Source organism: Anser anser (genome assembly GCF_964211835.1).
Source record: "Anser anser genome assembly, chromosome: 5".
Classification (NCBI taxonomy): Eukaryota; Metazoa; Chordata; class Aves; order Anseriformes; family Anatidae; genus Anser; species Anser anser.
Window position 1 is genome coordinate 52,734,135 of NC_139725.1, and position 15,207 is coordinate 52,749,341.

At 34.7% G+C, this 15,207-nt stretch overlaps 1 protein-coding gene across 2 annotated transcripts in view; it reads left to right on the forward strand.

The window, feature by feature from the left end:
• Positions 1 to 15,207, forward strand: part of LOC310900832 (uncharacterized protein) — a 566,674-nt gene that overhangs the window by 165,738 nt on the left and 385,729 nt on the right. The window contains exons 13-15 of one of the 2 annotated variants that reach the window (XM_083839430.1): positions 2,761 to 2,827; positions 3,566 to 3,912; positions 5,562 to 5,738. Coding sequence is in view for 1 of the 2 variants with exons in the window: in XM_083839431.1 (XP_083695557.1) it covers positions 2,761 to 2,827; positions 3,566 to 3,662 (164 nt within the window). In the remaining variant the exon portion in view is untranslated. Of the gene's footprint in view, positions 1 to 2,760; positions 2,828 to 3,565; positions 4,111 to 5,561; positions 5,739 to 15,207 lie in introns of those variants that run through there. The other variant, XM_083839431.1, reaches the window with a different exon arrangement.

The following is a 15,207-nucleotide window of genomic DNA, read 5'->3' on the forward strand; positions in this document are numbered from 1 at the left end:
TGGAAAAAATTGGTCATGCTGGATGGGACTGGCTCGAATCCTGGACTTCATCTAAGCAGCTCTCTTGTAGATTTGCTACCCTGCATGCCAGGCTGGGTATTTCTAAATCTTGCTGGTTCAATATCCTCTCTCTAACTGACAGCTGCTGCATCAGTGGAGGTTGTAAGGAAATCCAGTACAGTAGTGGAATCCGAAATTTGTTAGGCCTTGTGTAGACAGCAACACAAATTGTGTGTTTAGAGAACAGGAAACCTAAGTTGAACTTTGCCTTCAGGACATGCTAAACTAGTCATGTCTTTGTCTCCGCCAACGTGTATAATCTGCTAATTGGCTCACGTTTACTGAGGCATAGTAGCGTTACACTTTAAACAAGGCCTTCCAATTGATTCATATCCAGAAGTCTGATGGAGTATACTGATTGTTTTAATTGGATAGTGAATATTTTATCTGATATTAAGTATATTTCTATCCGTGTACATTTATAATTAACTTATTTTAATCCTGCCAAACTCCTGTTTTCAGGGGAAAGAGGGTTATTATTTTCTGGCATAGAGTTGCAGTTACCAGTTCAAAATTTGTTGTTTTTTAATTCCATTGATCTTCTTTTACGTTTGTGTTATGACAGAGATCTGAAATTGTGGGGTTATAATGGAAGGAAGAGACTTCCTATTCTCACATCTGCAAGGCTATGTAGTAGTGGTCCCCTACTTCCAAGTCCAAATTATCTGTATTCATATATATATATATATATATATTCATTGCCAGATGTAGTGGTCCGTGTTCAGAGAAATTATATTTGAGTTTGACTGGTTTAAAATCTTTACAGTGTGTAAATAGTGGACACTTAATATTAAAAGTGTATGATAACATACTTTTATTAGGCCTGAAAATGAATCATAAATCTTTAATACAAAAACAGTTTGGTCCTTTCACATTGTCAGGTTGCCTCTTATTAATCAGACCAGATGATGGCAAGTTTGTAATGAGTGTCAGTAAACTTTATTATTTACGATGCAATTTAAGGTAAAGGTGTTAACAAAAACTGAAGGCTTATTACGCTAGATGTTGATTATATATGTATGTGTGTGTATATATATATATATATATATAGGGTGAAGTCCTTCTATGCTTTGAGAGTATGTTAATTGACCAGGCCAACAATCTGAAATGGAAATAGCTCAGAAAGGTTAAGGGATGTTCCCAAGATCACGTATTAGGACATCAGTAAAAAAAGAGAGGAATTTATGGCAGAAAAATGGTGCATGCTGTCATGATAATTTTATGCTGCAGCACAGGCAAGGTTTTAGTCACAAAGGAAGATTTTATTTTGAATATGACTGTGGAGTTTTCTTATGATTAAGTCTGCTGATATGGTCCATTAAGAACATGTGAAGAAAAGTGAAACAGACTTCTCTTATTTCAATAGACTACTGAGGTGTAACTTCAGCTACCAGAAAAATTAAATAATTAGCTGGAAACAGTCTCTTGCCTATATGAAAACAAACACAAAACTATAAAGAAAAATCTGAACGACAGTTCATTAGTGAAAAATAGTGATTGAGGTAGCTCTGACATAAATCATAAATGAAGAGAAAGCTGAGAAACCATCTGGAGTTTCAAAACTGATGCTCAATAGTTTGGTGGTCAAAATTACAAAACGTTTATCTCTTTTAGGGTCTTGATATTTTTCAGTGAGGTCTGTTTCAGATTTATACTTCTTTTTGGACTGATTGCAAAAGATTCTGATGCAGTTATGTTTCCTGTATATTTTTGCATTTAGAGTGAATTACCAGTAAGAAATGTGGAAGGAAAAGAACTGCCTAGGAGGGAAGCTAGTTTTTGCTTAATAGCAAATGGGGAAATGTAAAGTGGAAGGGAGAACAAGTTTCTGAACCATTAAAATAATTAGATTCTAGAACAGCCTTCAAATGGGGGAAAAAAAAAAGTGTGTGTATATGGGAAGAAAAATGAAGGAAGTCTAATTTCTAAGAAAAATGTTTATAGGAAATGTACGGGGAAAGTTGCAATTTGGGCAACTGAGAGTTACCTTATTAGTTAACATGATCCACTCCTGTTAAAATCATACTTGATAAGTGTTTATCTGACCTTCAAGACAATTCTTTGCATAGATAGCTTGTTTCACTTTTAAACTCTTACACACAGAGAAGTTTTAATATCTAAAAAACCTTATTTTCTGAAAATTTACTGATTGTTTTTGTCCTCAGTGGGTAAGAAGTGGTCTTGCTTCCTGTCTTTATAATAGTCTTTTTATATGGGAAGATTTTCATCATGTTGCTTCCTCTTTCTGTTTTCAGACTGTTCTTCTAATTTATTTAGGTTTTTTAACTTTTAAGCTCCTTCTTACCATCCTTCACAGACCTTAAAAATTTATGCTTTATTGTATCACCTAAGCTATTAACGAAATTTTTGAATATTGTGGGATTTGGAAAAAGCTCCTTAGGGACAGTATCCCAAGTATTGAATTAGTAGTCTTTCAGTTATTTGTTTGCTTTTCTGTAGTAATTTATTTAGATCATATTTCCATTGAATTTTAGCCACTAATTTTCCAAGTTTGCTGGATTTTTTTCTTTGTGAGTTTTGTTACCATATTAGTATTTACTGTTTTTCACATTTTTCAAATTACAGTCTTCTCACAGTAACTTTCGAATTACTTTTCACGTTCAAATTTTTTAATCATAGTTGATCAGAATTAAATCTGAAATAGCTTTCTTCTTAGTTACCTTCTCTATCTAAATCCAGATTCTTTGCTGCTGCTGCTTTCGAAGGAAATGTTGGACAGCCTACATCCTGCAACATTACTAATCAGGTAAATTATGTCCTTGTTGACCTTCAGGGCTCTCCTCTTTACTAACTGTTCAAAAGTTGTCTCGTTTCTCTGTTCTTGATTTAGTGGTCAAAATTAAATATACTGGGCTACACTGATATCTTACTAAAATTTATTTGTCATTTTCCCACCTTTTTCAGTGTAACAACTTTCATCAAGCCTAAATTATAATTGTAGTCTCCCACTCCATAGTAGCACATAGTACATGTGATGCTTCTTAAGCCTGTGAGTGATGATCAGTGCTGCTGCTCATGTTGTACATGAGACACTAGTGAGATGACCAGAGCACTTTTCACACACCATCCTCTTCATATAAGAAGAAATCTCACGTATTTTATATTGATACATATACTATTCAGTGTTTTAAAAGTAAAAACAGATGGGAAGAATCTTGAGAAGCATGTCTGTTTGCTTCTGAATCTCAGGTTCAGGTCAGCATCCCTCTGCTATGAAATGAGGTTCTAGAAACACTTTACAAACATGTGGCATGTCTTGAGATTTGCAAGACACTGGACTATTCTCATGCTGTTGAGGCCTTTTTCTTTGGGATGGTGTACCCAACAGCCTCCACGATAATATCTTAAAAAGAACGATTGAAGAAATGATAGTGGAATGAGCAAGGATGATGTAACTTTTGTTTGGGTGATAGTTACTTTGAATCAAACTTGGTTTTGGGTGATAGTGATGACATTTTCAAATAATCTTACTATCATATTGCAGCAGCAGGATGAAAAGAATATTGAAAAAGTTGTATCAACGAAAATCACCAAATCTGGACTACCAAGAAGAGAAACTCCCCCAAAGTAATCCTTCATAGACTGTCTTGGACACTTGGAAGAAAACAAACAAACAAACAAAAAAACCAGAACAACAACAATCCCTAATCACAACCTCACGATCAGAACTGCCTAATCAATTTCCTTTGAAGAGTTTGAAAGCAACAGGCACTACTTTTAGTGCTTGAACTGCAAGTGAAATGAGTTATAAACAAGACTTGAACAAAAGTGGAGTTGATAAATTTATTTTCATTACCCATTAAAAAAGACACACAAAAACAAACAAGCAAGGTAATTTTTAAAATCTTAACCTAACTCCCTTTTACTTTATCTCTTTATATCTTTTTAAAAATGCTTAAATTAATAGTTACCTAAGAAGCTCTGTAAGTGTAATATTACACTGTAACTGTAATCTTGACCACTTGCTTAGTATTAAGAAATCATTGCTTAAATGGTTCTATTATTCAAAATAAATGGATATTTTCAGTAGTTTAGATATACTGTAATCAATTGTCTTCACAGAGCACATGCATCTTGCACCCAACAGCATTGTTGTTTAGTAACAATGTTACTTTGAATCAAACTGGTAAAAAGAATCCCCTAAACTTCTTCCTATTAAAGAATAATGTTAATTGGTTAGTGTATATAGAAGAAGGTTATATGGCCCATTGACTTTATATAGATTGAAATGCTAAGCAGGGCTAAGTAGAAGCATCAGTAGGGAATAGAGGGTAAGTGCTCATCAGTTTTATGTTCTCTTTCCTATTTACTGCTTACCCCTTACAGTGTTTTACAACTAGAAAAACAAAGTTTTCTTGTGTATTCATAAATAAAAATGTATTTTTGCTGTTGTTCACTAGCCTGCCAAGTCAGGTGTGAGAGAAATAATAGCTACAAATTAGATAAAAACTACAAATAGAATCAGTCTAGTGACTGATTCTAGTTCAGATTGAAGTTTTCTCCCACCTTCAGGATGATAATGAAGCTTTCACCTAAATATAAATATAACTCAGCCAGTGTGGAGTGTGGTTATCTGAGTACAGAACTTAATCTATTGGCTGTGTGCTACTGAATTCAGTTTACAAGGTGTTCTTAGATTTCATAACAATGTCCTGCTGACACCTTCTATTCAGTCTGTGGGGTCTGATGCTGGAATTTTTCTTATTATTGTCCGTAGTTAAAGGAAAAAAATGTTATTAAAGAATCTCAAGTTTTTGGAGATGCCTTTATATGATGCTTAAACATCAGGCCTAGTCCCGGTCTTAGTGAAAGTTAATGGTAAAATTGTGAATGCAAATGAAAATGAATCCTAAAGCTTTTTACCCTATTAAAATAGAAGGCCATCCTTTGAAATCCCTCTTATCTGAATATCAGAAAAACAAAACAAAAACAAACCCGACCTTCTAATATTGGTTTGGGAGAACTGGAGAGGATGTGGCAATGCTACCTATAGAATAGATTTTCTCATTCTGTGGTCAATCCCACAAGAAGAAGTCATTCAAGACTAATGCGAGGAAGTTTTCTCACAAAGAGCTGGCATTGGAAGTTGTGAAGGACCTGACACATTATAGCTATTTGGTGTCTCTAAAATGGAAGATACAACTAAGTTCAACCAATACTTGTCTTTTCCCTGCAATCACCAGAGAGTGATTGTGTGGTATACACACAGCTGGTACTAATGGCAGATTCCTTTCTCAGTGCTCTGCTGGGAACCCACTGTAGATGAATCCCCTGGAATTATGTGATTTGCTGGTACAGCTTTTTCCTTGCATCTGAGGAAATGTTTCCTGAATGTGTGAATGTAGATAGAGAGGTCCTGAAATTTAAAAGAAGTCATGATCAAAGAGGAAGCACTGGCAAATGGAAGTAAATTTCCTAAAATTAGTCTTCCTATTTTAGTCTCTACTTGTATTTTTTTTCTTCTGTCTCTGTTCATGCAGGAAGACTTCAACGTTTCTTGAAACTGTCTGGAACCAAGTTCAGAAATTGGTCACTGCTTCCCCTAACATTTCCCATTTGTTTTTCCTCCGTTCCTAACTTAAGAAGCTGGTGTGTCTTTGGACCATGACTCCCACTAGAGTATTAAGATGTACAAAGATAAAGTATTGAGGTAAAAGGTAACTGATGTTCTTAATAAACTCCCATTCTCCTTACTATTAGTGAGAAATGATTTTTTTTAAATTATTGTTATACTGTATGTCAAATATATAACATGTCATACCTTGGTGTATAATTGTTGTTTAATTGGTGTTTTATTCCTTCCATTGAAACTGATGTCAGGAATAAAATGTCAATATTCCTCTTGTAATTGACAGCTCATTTCTGTCATGTATTAAGGAGGATTAAAACATCAATTTAATGATGATAGTGTGACATTTTAGATATTTGACCCTGGCGTAAAACGATAGAACAACTCGTGGGTGGAGGAACTCTGTTCCTCTTATAGAAATAATGTTAATTAGTTGTAATATTTATATCAGAAAAGGAACAAAAGAGAGAAGGGGAATTTGCCCTGTCAAAATGTTTGCTATTTAATATCAGTGTTTGGCAATTGATTATTAAAAAGACACAGAAAAGTTTGCAATTGTGGGAATGTATAGGTGCTTTGTGTAGCAGTTGTTACCTGGAAATTCTTGGATTTTGTCCACCATTTTTTTTCATTGAATTATAGAATCACAGAATGCTTTGGGTTGTAAGGGACCTTAAAGATCATCTAATTCCAATCCCCACTGCCATTGGCAGGGACACCTCTCACTAGACTAGGAATCCTCTATTTTCCTGGTGCCAAAGTTCCCAGCTTTTACCCCATACTTTCTTATCAGATGGAAGAGATTATGGTAGGCAAGACAAAACTCGTTGACTTCTCTCATGCCTGCACTAGGGATTTCATCTACTTCCATGCAAAGCACTCATGGAGGTGGAGTGAATCACTCTCAGCTATGGTCTGAATAGCTGAAACTTCCCATCCAAGCAGATGAGGAATACTGAACATGTATAAATCATGTTCTGTGTCAGTTTAGATCACAAAATGTTTAGGTAAGATTTCTGTGGCTTTAAAATGGCTGACGATAACTGGTGGAGAGGTTTCTAGAGAGAATTTGAACAATGTGAAGGTAGATATAGTTGGAGCATGGATGGCAGAGAAAAGGTTGTAGCAGTCTTCTTATAGATGATAGAGTAGATCTCTCTTGGACTTTTCTGATGGGCCCGTTCAGATGTCTGAGAATTGCAGCCAAAACATAGCTGCTGCTCTCCAAGAGAAGTCCAGACGTGATAGAAAGCTGGAACTGTTATATTGATTTCCTTTGGCTGTATTTGGAAAACCCGTTAAAATGTCAAAGGACTGAAATTTCTGCCCTGTGCTGTAACACTTTCTCAGTTCACTTCAGTTGCTGAAGTTACTTGAATTCCAAACACTTTGAAAGTGCTTGCTAATGATATTCAGGTGCCCCATACTGTTAATGTTTTATCTGACTCAGTATGTGAAAAGTCATTTTCTTCCTCACTGCCCAGATCTCATATTCTCCCCTTTCTTTTACTCCATCTTCTACTAACATTTCATAGTCGCCTCCATGTCTTTTCCCAGGTGGCCTCCTCTGCATGATGTGATCTCACTAGGCTCATCCTTCCATATTAAAACTTCTCTTAAAGTTATGTTTTTCCTGTGCTGCATATAGTGAAGCCAAATGACCTAGGTATCAATTGCCTATTGTTCCATCTCTTCAACTTCTATAGTGATCTCCTTTTGGATGAAGAGCAGCCTGGAAAAAGGACCACCACTGACAGGGTGTTAGGAAAGTAACTGTCCTCTTACGGGTACTGCTGTAAGTCAGCAGTCAGTAACTAATGATGATGGAAAGAAGAATTTTCCATTAAATGCCTGATCCCTCAAGTATGAAGTGAGGTAAACTGTCTTTGCTCATGCAGATATCTCTATAGATTTGAACAGAGAAGTGCAGATGTGTAGAACACTATTTTCCTTTAATATGTAGTATGCCAACAGCTGTATCCAGTGCTCACTGGAAATGTTGAGTCTTTGTGTTGACACAAGTCCATTCTGTTTTAGACATGAATAAATAAAACATAACAGCATTCAAAACTCTTACTTGGTAATTGTTATTGATACAACCAATCTGACTGTCTGTCAGGACCTGAGTTGTAAACACATGCAAACTGTAGGTGTATATTTTTAGAATCAGCTTCAAATGTTCCAGTTACAGCTAACTCATATCCTTAGTTGTAGGCCAGCATGCCACTGGATTAGGTATGTTTCAAGAACCTGTTCAAGAGTTTACTGTCACTGAGAACCTTACTATTATTATTTTTTTTTAACCTAAAACCTGTTGTAAAGGTTTTGAGGTTCCAACAAGGAAGCACAGAAATCTTGTGATTGTTTATGGGCAGCATACACAGGTGGTCAGACTAGATTGTTGCAGAGATGCTGCTTATCCCACACTCTTAAGAATCACTCCCTCTGTTGTATTGCAAGTGACACCTTTGTAAAAGAGTTATAATTTTTCCCCTCACAGAACTTACATTCTGAAGAAAGCTTGTCAAAACATAATTGTAATTATGTAGAACAATATTTTGTAGATTTAAAGATGTTTTAAAACTTATTATATTTCTGAAGCTTCCAGATTTGAAACTATAGAAATGTGTAACTGCATTGCTTTTGTCTTTTCTGTTCCCAAGGTACTTGTTTAACCTGTTTAGTTTCACACCAACATTTATCCTCCGATTCTCCTTGAAGTATTACTTCTCAGTGAACACTCATATTTAGTAACGTGTTGGCAGTAGCAGACCTTATAAAGTCCACTAATAACATGTAGACTAAATCATCCCAGAGTTAAAAAATTACTACAATTACATCTCACCTTTTCTGTATGTGTACTGAAAAACACCAGTGACTAGATAATAGGAGGCAAAAATAAAAGGAGAGACATATCTCCAGTCTAAACAAAACAGTGTATTTTTAATTGAAATAACAGTCAGTAGAACTGAACATCAAAACATTTAACTTTTTCAAAGTTTTCAGCATTAAAGAATTAAGATGAAACACAATTAGAAAACAGAAAACTGCAACATTGTAGAGGATGGTCACTTTTTGTATGTCATGTGGCTTTAAAAACAAGTCAGATAAATGATGATGCCATTAAAACTGAACTAATTAAAGAAAGCTTCTTTTAAGAACTCATTAACTGCAACCTCATTTGCATAATGATGCATATTAATTAAGTTTTAATGAATCTGAATTTGCACCAAGCCTATTCATGTTGGCTTTGAAACAAATTGAACAAATTAGTTAAAAGCTTTTTGGAATCTACTTTTCACACCAAACAGGATATGAATGCAATCATCTCCACAAAAAAGAAATATTTTTCTTTTAATTTAATTCAAAGGTATGCAGACCCATCTATTAATTATTTTTAAATGCAATAATTTCCACCTTTTCTTTGCAAAATCAACAGTATTACTCATTCTTGAGCGGCATATATTATAAATGTATGTTGTGGGATAAAATCATTACAGCCAATTTATTGAAAATAAGGTGGAAACATTTGACTTCAGGGTGCATTTAGTTTACTTAATACATGGATTTCAATTTTGTTGGTAACCTTTAGGCATTTTGGCTGTCTGCAGAACAACCACTAAAACTGTATTTTTTATGTTGCTATCAATTTTTCAAGATATATGTAAAATACTAAATTGCTCTTATAATACCCATTTCCTAATGTAAGATTTCACAGCATCATAAGTCTTGTAAGTATTATAGGAGGAAAATAATTTCTAAGCTTTTAAAGGCTGCATGTTCTTGCTTTGGTGTTGTTGGATCTTAATTTATTTTTTTTCATACACAAGAACACATACACAAGAAGCAGAATCCAATTTTAACAAGTTTGCTTTCAGCTCATAATAAAAACAAGAATTACAGCAGAAACACTATTGATTTCCTTATACTCCATTGTGTCTTCATCAAGAATGAAGAGATTTATGTAATTACTGCTCCATCTTTTGTTGTTAGAAAGCACTTTTTTGTAAGTCAGCAGATACAAAGGCTGGAATGCTTTTATTGTTGAGATTAAAAGATGATTTTTTTTCTCCTTCCGTTAAACTGTTTTTCTGTGATAGGTTCTTCAGGGAGGTTGACAATTAGGAAGGTACTATACATTGAAACCCCACAGTTTTTATCATCGTTTTTCCAACATTTTATCTTGTCACCTTCTTTTCTTATTAAAAACAACTAAAACCATCCAGCTCCCACCCCCAAAACAAACCTCTGTCTTTAATTGTCTCTTGTTTCATTGTCCATGGCGGCATCCACTGACACTAAGCTGATACCAATGCAGATTCCCTGCAGCAAGTACTATGAATGCTCTTATACTTACTGGTATAAAACAGCAAGATATGTTGTATTAGTGCCTGCTAATGATTTTGATTTTCCTTCCCTTGCCATAGCAATTTATCCTTCCCATTTATTAATAAAGCTGAACTTGAGCATTTAATATCTGACAAGTTTGAGGACTATGTTCTAGAATTGTATTTCCAGTGGTACACAGCTCTCTTGAGCGTCCATTCCCCATGTGGAAAATGTAAAAGGCAATGAGCCTTCTGCCAGCATTTCACCATTACAGGGTCACAGAGGCAAACACATGTCTTAGTATTGTGGTTATTTGCCTCATGGTTAATGAAGTAACTGCATGGAAATCTTTGGGGTGGAAAAACAAATATGAAATTATTGTTGTGAAAATGGGAGAGGCTCAGCTTGATTTTCTTTACATTTATTATTAGAATTCCTACAATATGACTGCCTTTTTTTCCATAGACCTCGTTTTAAAGAACACATTGTCTTAAGCTGTATCTCATTGCCCAGGGTAAGACTGTCATCAAGGCCAAGGAAATGTAGACTTTCCTGTGATTTTGAGGGCAATGGTTATATTCTACCATCACTTTAAAAGAAGACATTTCCACATTTTTAACCTTTTTTTATTCTTGTACTTTTATAGTGTACTGTAACTTGAAAACAAAATGAAGCTATTAAATATTTTAAGTACCATCTGATTTCCAAATAGGAATAAATTTTTATGAGATCACAACCTGGAATAAAGAAAAAGAATTGCTGTAAGTTATAGAGTCATAATTCTTTTGAATTTTAGAATCCTGGATTAACCAGTGAACATTAACACTATTATAATAACCTATAATTAAAAAAATAATAAAGGCAGTTGGGACCTTCCATTATGGTCTCTATTTAAGTAGACAGATATCATTACAGATAATAGTTCTATATTTGCCAGATATGCAGTCACCCTAACCTATAGGCTGTTGCAGTAACCTGTCATGTATCCCGTTGCTTCGTATGTTACACTTAATATTCGTGTTTCTGGGCTTAAAGATATTTCTTAAGCTTCTTGGAGACATGAAGCACAATTTGCAAAGGATGTGTGCTTTTGTTCAAAATTACTTTTAATCTTACTTATCTGATTGCAAAAGGCTTTTCCTTTGGGAAGGCTTTTGTTTTTCTTTTTTTTTTTTTTTTTAATACAAATTTATTGTGCAGAGCTGACTTCTTTTGGGGGAATTTTGACAGAAAGTGTCTTCCTTGGGGGAGGTCAAGAGTCATTGGTATTAAACTAGACAAGCTGGTAGTGCAGTGTTAATGGAAATGGAAAGCAGATGTTTGGTAATTAGGGGAGATGTGAATGACAAGGCTTGAGAGGTACGGTACATGCGCTAGCTGGCACAAAGCAGCTGTTGTTACCGATTTCACTGTCAGAAATGTACACAAGTCAGACCATCCCCTGTGAGTTTTCCATAGCAGTGACAATTAGAAAAAAAAAATGTATTTGATTAAAATAAGTAACATATCATACAAAGTAATTTTTGTAACATTTAGAAATGGTCTGGGTTAAATCCCACGAAAATAAACTAGAAGGAAGCCAGACTTGCTGGATTGACAGTCTTTCAAAGTAGTGATAGTCAGGATGAGTATTGATAATTGATTCTAAGGCTTTCTATCCTGAGAGAGAGAAAAGACGATTATTTCAGCTTCTGCAAGATAAAAAATGACATACTTGATATTTGAAAATTAAGAAATAATTTTGTTATTCTAAAAATTCTATCTTTACCAGAGAATAAATTTATTTATCTTACTGGTACTTATAACAGAATTTTCATTAATCTTTCATTCATTTTGTTTTAACAGACTTTTCATTCATCTTTTTTGTTGTGAATTATTCACGGTAAATTGTGTAGCACAAATTTTTACTGTTTTACTGTCAGAAAGCAATTCAGTCGAGATGGATCTGCATAAACTATGATAATATTTTTATAGCTGATCCTGGATACCTGTTCCCATTAATTTAAATGAGAATCGGACCTGTAGTTTGCATTAGAACGCTTCAGAAACTTCTGTGGTAGGTGCTGTGCAAACACAAAAAATCATGGTCCCTCCCTGTTTTACTCATTTCTTATACGGTTTGAGAGCAGAGGAAACAAAACCTAGGGAAGAGTGTACTTTGTAGTGCTGTTGTTTCAGTAACGTCTGAATGAGTTGAAAAATAAGTTCAGTTTGTATGGGGTCCAGCAGGTTAACGTCTGGATGGAAGGGTTGTCACCTGTATCATCAAAAGAGACTGGACTCATCTGTAATTTAATACAATTTTCATCCTTCCTTTTGAAGTGCACAGAGAGGTTCCTGTCAGTTTTGGTGTTGCAAGCTGTACTAAAGGAATGTGCCTATTAGAAAGGTTCCAGCCTCTCAGACATTAAACCCATTAGTGGTGGCTGATTTAAATGAAGTACTATTCCTTGTTGTTCGCTAGTGTTGAGAGTGAAAGTTGAATTTTCTTTCCTTTTGTCAGTGCTTTCCCTTTACTGCTAAAACAAGGTATAACTTTCAAAGCTACATTCTGGTGATTTGCATTTCCAGTGTCCACATATGCCTATGATATTGGTTTATAAAACACTTTGGAGAACACTGGTTGTTGAAGATATTGGGGGGGAAAAAAAAGTACATCTCTCAAATCTATCTCAGGATTTCATTTGATAATTTCCACTGTGGTAAAGAAATATAATGGGCCAAAAAATATTAAAGGTGATTTCATGATGAATTGTTAACTTGGTACTTGCATAAGGGATGTCTGAATTAGATCTCTTTGTATACTTGCAATTAAATTTAATTATGTCTGAGTATATGTCTTAATTCATGTATCCATTTGTGAATGAAAATTTCTTCCAATCCATAGTAAAGGCTATTAAAAGTATTAGCGTTCATAAATGTGATTTAAAGATTTTAAAGTACATTTTTATTTGCTTGAGAAAATAATTCCCTCTCCTTGACACACACACATGCACCTACACGCACACATACTTTCCACGTATTAATTTTAACATTTTGTTTCAGAGATCTCCTGGGAAACAACAAAAAATGTAATTTGAGTATTTCTTTGAGGAAAGCCTCATTTCTGAAGTTTGTTATAGCATAAAAGTTTAAGTGACACTAAAATATGTTCCCCAAGTGGAAAATAATCACTTTTCTTTGGACGTGTCAAAAAGCATAATATATTTGTAATTGTAGACATTCAAATTCTGATAGAAATCGCAATCTCTACTTTTAAATTACTTAATTCCTTATTTTAGTTTTTCACCTTCTTCTGCTATATAATTTTATATTATCATGTAGGGGCAAATTCTGCCTTTAGATATGCCCCTGTAGCTTCCATTAACTTGAATGGTGTTCTCTATCCTGAATCAAAATCAAATCTTGACCAACATTATATAATTTTTTCCTCTTACATGTTCACCAAAATTCAATGTCAATTAAAAAAAAAAAAAAAGGACGGGGGAGAAGAAGGGGGAGGTACCAATACAACAGAGTGAAGAACACACAGTTTCAGGCTAGTGAGTCATCACTCATAAATCAAATAGTTGGTGACTATAACCATTCCTTGTTCAGTCATGGCTATTTTTTTTGAGAAACCTTCAGTGTTGGACTTTATATGGCTGCTTTTCATACGTTTGTGCTTTGTTAAGCCAATTGAACGATAGAATCACAGAGATTACATCTAGAAGGGATGTTAGATCATCTAATCTTCACTGTGTCCTATAATCCCTTTTTAAATATATCTACAGATGGTGTTTTAACACCTTTTCTTAGTGGTGGTTTATCTGATGGATTGTCCTTATTGCTGACTGAGCTATTCTAAGCTTATTTCCCTTTAATTTTGAGCTGTTTACTTAAAGAATTATTGGTCATTTAAAAATTAATCTTAAATAAGGATGAAATTAAAATTAGAATATGGCAAATTGGAGCCAAATCCTCCTTCTCTAGTCATGAGAACAGAATAGTTGGGATCAGATCTTCTGCCTAGAGTGCTATGGATGCTGCTTACCTGTGCTACTTCAGCCTTGCTTTTACTACCTGCTGGCCTCATATTTTGTAGCTCGGGTTAGGAAGAAGGCAATTCAGTTCTTGAATTCCCTAGAAAAAACCTCTGTGATCAAGGCTAATTACTGTTAGGCATAGGTATTTTGTTTTGGCATTGGTATATAATGTAGTTTTTGGCTATCGTGAAAATGGACCATGACATGGGAATACAACTGTGGTATTTCATCACTGACAATGGGGATTCTTAATAGTCTCTCAAATCAAAAAAGCATTCAGACTGAGCATTTTGCCTCTCTATACGACATTATTTCATTCATCTGTTTAATATAAAAGCAATTGGAACCTACTTAGAAATGTAGTTGACATTTCTAGAAGGGGGAGGGGTGTAAAAGCAGGGAATTGATAACTTCTCTTTTTAGTTCAGTATTACTGTTCTGTAAGTAAATGCTCTGTTCACGCAAAACAAGTGTTGAAGACCCCGGCTGAAGGCTGTTCCTTTACTTCTTACCCTTGTAACTATAAAGGGCCAAGCCAGACTTTGGGTTCACCCCTGAATATTGGAAGTGTGGATTAGAATCTTAATGCTGTGGCTTTGAGAGAAACGAGTGATGAGAAGGATTCACAGATTTGCAGAACAGTGAGACAGGTAGCAGGACTCCTTCTGTCACACATTGATTAGGTAAAAAAGAAATCCTCAAATGAATTATAGCATGCTTTTTCTGAAGGATTTGGGTGAAGAGGGGTAAGAGAAGAAGGTTTAGAAGAGTATATGGAGTGAGAGATGCTTTTCTTATGAGAACTGGACGCTCTCCCCTTGCTTGTATTTGCCAAGTTGGAAAAGAGCCAAAATGAATATACTGAATTTTGAAAACAATCACTCTGGTCAATGATAATAAGTGAGAGATTACTTTCAGTGCATTATTTGCATAGCAATGTTGTTTTTAATTGTTGCATTGAATTCATTCTAGTTACTTTTAATGGTACATTGATTCAGTTTTTATTGGAACCAAGCATGCATACATACATTTCTTGTATTTTGGCTTAGTATCTTTCTACCCAGTGGGAACCTGAAATAAAAACTAATGTATTTAAAATGTGAGATGTAGAAAGAAAAACATAAAGAAATGATTCTGAGTTGGCTCCTATTGCCATATAAATATAGTACAGTTACTTGAATTCCATAAGAATTAAACTTGGAT